Source organism: Dendrobium catenatum, unplaced genomic scaffold (assembly GCF_001605985.2).
Source record: "Dendrobium catenatum unplaced genomic scaffold, ASM160598v2 fragScaff_scaffold_1186, whole genome shotgun sequence".
Classification (NCBI taxonomy): Eukaryota; Viridiplantae; Streptophyta; class Magnoliopsida; order Asparagales; family Orchidaceae; genus Dendrobium; species Dendrobium catenatum.
Window position 1 is genome coordinate 11,995 of NW_021319648.1, and position 4,896 is coordinate 16,890.

At 40.1% G+C, this 4,896-nt stretch overlaps 2 protein-coding genes across 2 annotated transcripts; both read right to left on the minus strand.

Moving 5' to 3' along the window:
• Positions 1-1,090: 1,090 nt before the first annotated feature.
• Positions 1,091-2,356, minus strand: LOC110115388. The gene is made up of 3 exons (XM_020848604.1): positions 2,266-2,356; positions 1,667-2,049; positions 1,091-1,399 (listed from the first exon to the last, which is right to left on the minus strand). Exons 1-3 carry the CDS (start codon positions 2,354-2,356, stop codon positions 1,091-1,093), a joined length of 783 nt encoding a protein of 260 aa, XP_020704263.1.
• A 148-nt stretch (positions 2,357-2,504) lies between these two features.
• On the minus strand, positions 2,505-3,842 carry LOC110115389. Its single transcript, XM_020848605.1, has one exon. It carries the CDS (start codon positions 3,840-3,842, stop codon positions 2,505-2,507), a length of 1,338 nt encoding a protein of 445 aa, XP_020704264.1.
• Positions 3,843-4,896: the final 1,054 nt, after the last annotated feature.

A 4,896-nucleotide genomic window follows, 5' to 3' on the forward strand; every position in this document is an offset into this window, starting at 1 on the left:
AACCAAAAATACAGACAATTAAAAGAGACAAAATTGAATTGAAAATTAAAAAAGGACTCAGGTTGCAACACTCATGTTAAACACCCAGGCAGCAAAATTCATCCAGACAGATGATTAGGTCCCCTGGTTGCCAGAGAGACCATCCAAAGGGATATAAAGAAGGTTGCATTCATCATTGTCCTTCAAAACCACATTTCCTGGTTGCCAAAATAGACCATCCAGGAAATCAAAACTTTCCAGCGGCATAGCATCCACAATCCAGATAAGTCTCCACAGCAGCTCACCCCAATGCATTCCAGCAAATGGTGAAGGTTTTGAAAACATTTCCTTTTCAAAATCTTAAACAAAACAACCCTTTTAATCTCGCCAATAACGGTTGTTTGACAGTCAACAATATTTCCAAATAGCCTGTTATTTCTATCCTTCCAGATAAAATAGACAATAGAAGTAAGCAAGAGATAGCAAAGGTTTTTCAGGCTAGAATCCATATCCCCATCATCAATGCTGTTATAAACTTGCCACAGGTTTGGTCTAAGAAGCATGCATCTCATATGAGGCAAAGTATTCATAAGAATATTATAAGAAAAGTCGCATTCAAACAATAGATGATTAAGATTTTCCCTGTAAGACCTATAGAAAATGCAATTTGGGGAAACCGGAATTCACCTGATAATCAACGCATCAGCAGTTATAAGACCATTCCTGATCGCCATCCAAGAGTAGATAGAGAAACGAATAGCATGGAATTTAAACCAAATAAAATTAAACCAGGGCATAGGTTCCAGATCCTGGTAAAAATGCTTATGAAAGGTGCGAAAAGAAGGTTTGCCAATACTATTCCAGCAACAAACCTCCATGTTATCAGAAATGGGCACAAAATTAATCAAAACAGCCAGATTTATAGGAAAGGAATGAGGCAAAGACCAAATGCCAACAGAAATACAAGCACTAATAGAGAGGTCTAAGGTGGGAATTAAAAACTCCAGGTTTTCATTCACAAGTCATTCAGCAACAGAAAGTTCATTGCACCAGGGATCCCAAAAGAAAGAAAGCTTACTGGAGGTAGTGATATTGAGGGTCAGAGACTACCTTAAGGATTTGGCAACATCACAAAGAAAATTCCAATAACAGGAGCTCTTAGAGGTCCTGAAATTCTAGAAAGAATAATGCTTAGCATTCCACCATTTAAACAATATCTCCAAATAGTTCTACAGCCAAATGCATGGTACAACGACTCAATGGTAGGAATGCCCAACCCACCGGCAGTCTTAGGCTTATAAGTATCTTTCCATGAAATCATGTGAAGCTTCATCTTGTGTATGTCACCATAGTACAAAAACCTTGAGCATAAGCTATTGATTTTCTTGATGCAGGTTTTAGGGATTAAAGTACCTCTCACCTAGTAAGCAATAATATTAAAAACGGTATACTTCAAAAATTGCAATCGACCGGCTAACAAAAGCGATATAGCTTTCCAACCATCAAGTGAGCTCATAATTCTAACCAAAAGAGGTTGAAAATCACATATTTTGAGCTTCTTACTAAAAATAGGTATACCAAGATATTTGATAGGAGCATAAGAGATTGGAATGTTAAGAATATTAGAGATAACTTGATCATTAAGCACATTCTTAGAAAAAAGAATGCAACTCTTATTTCTATTCACTTGCAAGCCAGAGAAAGTAGCAAAGTTATCCAAAATCACATTAAGGGAGTGAGCATTTCCCTCATTGGCCATGGCAAAAACCAACAGATTATCAGCGTATAGGAGATGAGAAAAAGTAGCATTACCAGCTTCAATGCCTCTAAATGAGTTGTTAAGGTTGGCTTCCTCAAAACAAGAAGAAAGACTGTCCATTATAATGCAGAAAAGATAAGGTGAGAGGGGACACCCTTGCCTTAAGCCGGAGGAGGAATTAAAGTAACCTTCAAGGGCCCTGTTAATAGAAATAGAGAAATGCACATCGGAGATGCAGCCTTTGATCCAAGAAACAAAGGCAGTAGGGAAGCCCTTGGCAATCAAACGGCTAAGAAAAACATCTTTTGAAACTGTATCAAAAGCCTTTATGAATGTCAAATTTAGCACAAAAATAATTTTTTTGCCCTTCTGATTAAGCTCCTTAAGAAATTCATCCGCAAGCAAAATGTTATCAGAGATAATTCTATCTTTAATAAAGCCAGACTGACTGGGATGAATAATATATTGCATAGCCTCCTTCATTCAATTTGCTAAGATCTTGGCAATTATTTTATAAAAGGTGTTACAGAGTGAAATAGATCTATAATCTGTAATATCCTGAGCATGAGGCCGTTTGGGTATCAGTGCAAGAGCAGTGGCCTTCGCTTGCTTAGGCATAGAGCCAGTAGAGAAAAAAGTTAAGACATCATCATAGAGTTGTTTGCCAATAATATGCCAAGTTGATTTGTAGAATTCAAAAGAATAACCATCTGGCCCCGGGGCAGAGGAATTGGGGGCAGAGAAGATAACATGTTTGATTTCATCATTAGTAACAGGAGCTACTAGTTGAGGGTATAAGGTTTTCAGGGACCATAAGATGAACTAGAGCAGTCCCGTAGGCAGTTTGGGACGAAAGTGCAGTATTAAAAAGCTTATGGAAATGTCTGATAATGGCATTATTAAGATCAGTAGGATTGGAGAAGGTCCCCTCAGAGGTGGTGATGCTTTTAATCAAGTTGGTATTATGCCGAGCATTGATTCTAGAGTAGAGGAATCTAAGATCATCCTCACCACAAGTTAACCATTTTGCCTTTGCTCTTTGAATAACCCAATCAGACCAGTTAGAGTTCCTCTCAAGAAGTTTGTGATTAATCTCTTTCAAAGCCAAGTTAAGATCTAGTTCCAAAGGAGCATCATGAATTTGCCTCAGAATAGAGTTTTGGGAGCTAGTGAGCTCCAGAATTTCAGATTGGAGAGCGTTTGAAGAAACCCAGTTCTTAGATTTTATGTTAAGCATGAGAGTCTTAAGCTTATGACAAAAGGAATGGATAGGGCTGCTGTGGAATCTTTGAGAGAACACAGAGATAAGTTCATCCCAAAATTCAGGTTTAGAAACCCAATAATTCTTGAAGAGAAATCTATGCTTTTGTTGGATTTTTAAGGCATTGTGCAGAATAATGGGTGAATGATCGGAGATCTGAGGGTCATCCACCAAATAGTAAGAATTAGGATAAGTTTGTAACCAAACCTCATTTACCAACATTCTATCCAACTTAATATGGATAGGGTTACCAGTTCTCTGGTTAAACCAAGTGAAGAAGTGCCCCACATAGGATAGTTCATGAGCTCCAATATTAAAAATCAGGTTGTTGAAGTCAGAAACCTTACTATTGGTAAGCAAGGAGCCCCCAGCCTTTTCATTAGTGTAACGACAACAATTAAAATCCACGAGAATAATCCAAGTGGAGGCAATAATGGCTGCAATATCAGATAAATCTCTCCAGAGAATTTGCCTTTCAACCAACGAGTTTGAGGTATAAACCACAAAAACATAATAAGATTCCGCATTTCCCGTAAAAACCTGACCATGGATTAGCTGGCTAGAGGTAAAAACAGGTTTGAAACTCACATTCAAAGAGTTCCACTTAACCCAGATTTTGTCGGGATTAACAAAAGCAAAATTGTCATAAGATCCTTCATGAGGATAAATGGAGTGAGTGGAGAGGAACCAATTGTTGTTGGTATTAGGGATAGAAATTCTGGTTTCTAAAATGAAAATAAGGTCAAGATTGTATGTGTTAACAAGATTTTTCCAACACAAAGCTTTGTCTGGGCTGTTAAACCCACGGGTGTTCCACGCCGCCAGCATAGGGGGGTTGGTCATTGGGATTTGGAAGTTGGGGTGGAGGCCTTCTTAGCCTTTTTTTCTCTGGTGGCTTTGGATGGGGGAGTGGTATTGAATGGATGTGATGAGGAAGGTTTGTTATTAATTTGAGAAGAGCTACCAAGCACAGCCAAGGCAGTATTAGGAGGCTTCCCGACACTATCCAATTCACCGGAAGAGGAGGTCAGCAGAGAAGGCGGCAAGATAGTCATAGGAATGTCTTGATCTGAGAGGCCGAAAATTTATTTGTGGTTGGGATAGGAGTGGATTGTTTTTGTGGAGGAGGGGAATGATTAGTAGGTGGAGTGGGGTTGGGGATTAACTGAGGAGGATTGGAGGCTGGTAAATCGGTCGTATCAGTGGAAGGGGAGTTGAGGTTGGGCAGAGGAGCATGAGAAGGGGGGATTTCAATCGAGTCTTGGATGTGGTTGGTGGAAGGTGAAGGCTGGGTGGCAGTGGGAATAGGGGGCTTGGGAATAAAAAGCCGTGGAGGTGGAGATTTACGAGGCTTTTTACTGGTACTTCTACCCCGGTTAGGGGGAGGTTCAGTGATTGTTGGATTAGGATTTTTGAGGCAAGAGGATGGCGAATGCATGATAGAATTGAAAAAGGTACAATGAATGGGTTTCTAGTTGTAAAGCACGGTGAGAGGGAAAATTTTTCCATCCACAGTATAATAAATTTCGTCCGGTAGGGGAGAAGAGCTGCTAACCTGAACGCACACCCTAGCAAAGGTTAGCCTGGTTTTGCGGCAGTTAGGGCATCAACAGCCAGTGGGATTTCGACACAGCTAGCAATTTTTGAAATTCCCTCTAGCGTCCAGCAAGAGAGGGAAAAGTTTTTGATTTTGATCCACAGCGGGATGGAAGGAAACTCCTCTCCCTGGAAACAACTCCGGCATCCATCGTTGTAGGATGAAAGGCTTTCCGAAAAGAACCAAGGTCCACCGGACTACGCCATGTCATAATCTTCACGGTTGTTGAACTTCAAAAGGAAGAAGCTGTCATCTAATGTCAAAAGGGAGAGAGTACCCTTCAGGTTCCAGGTCTTCTTT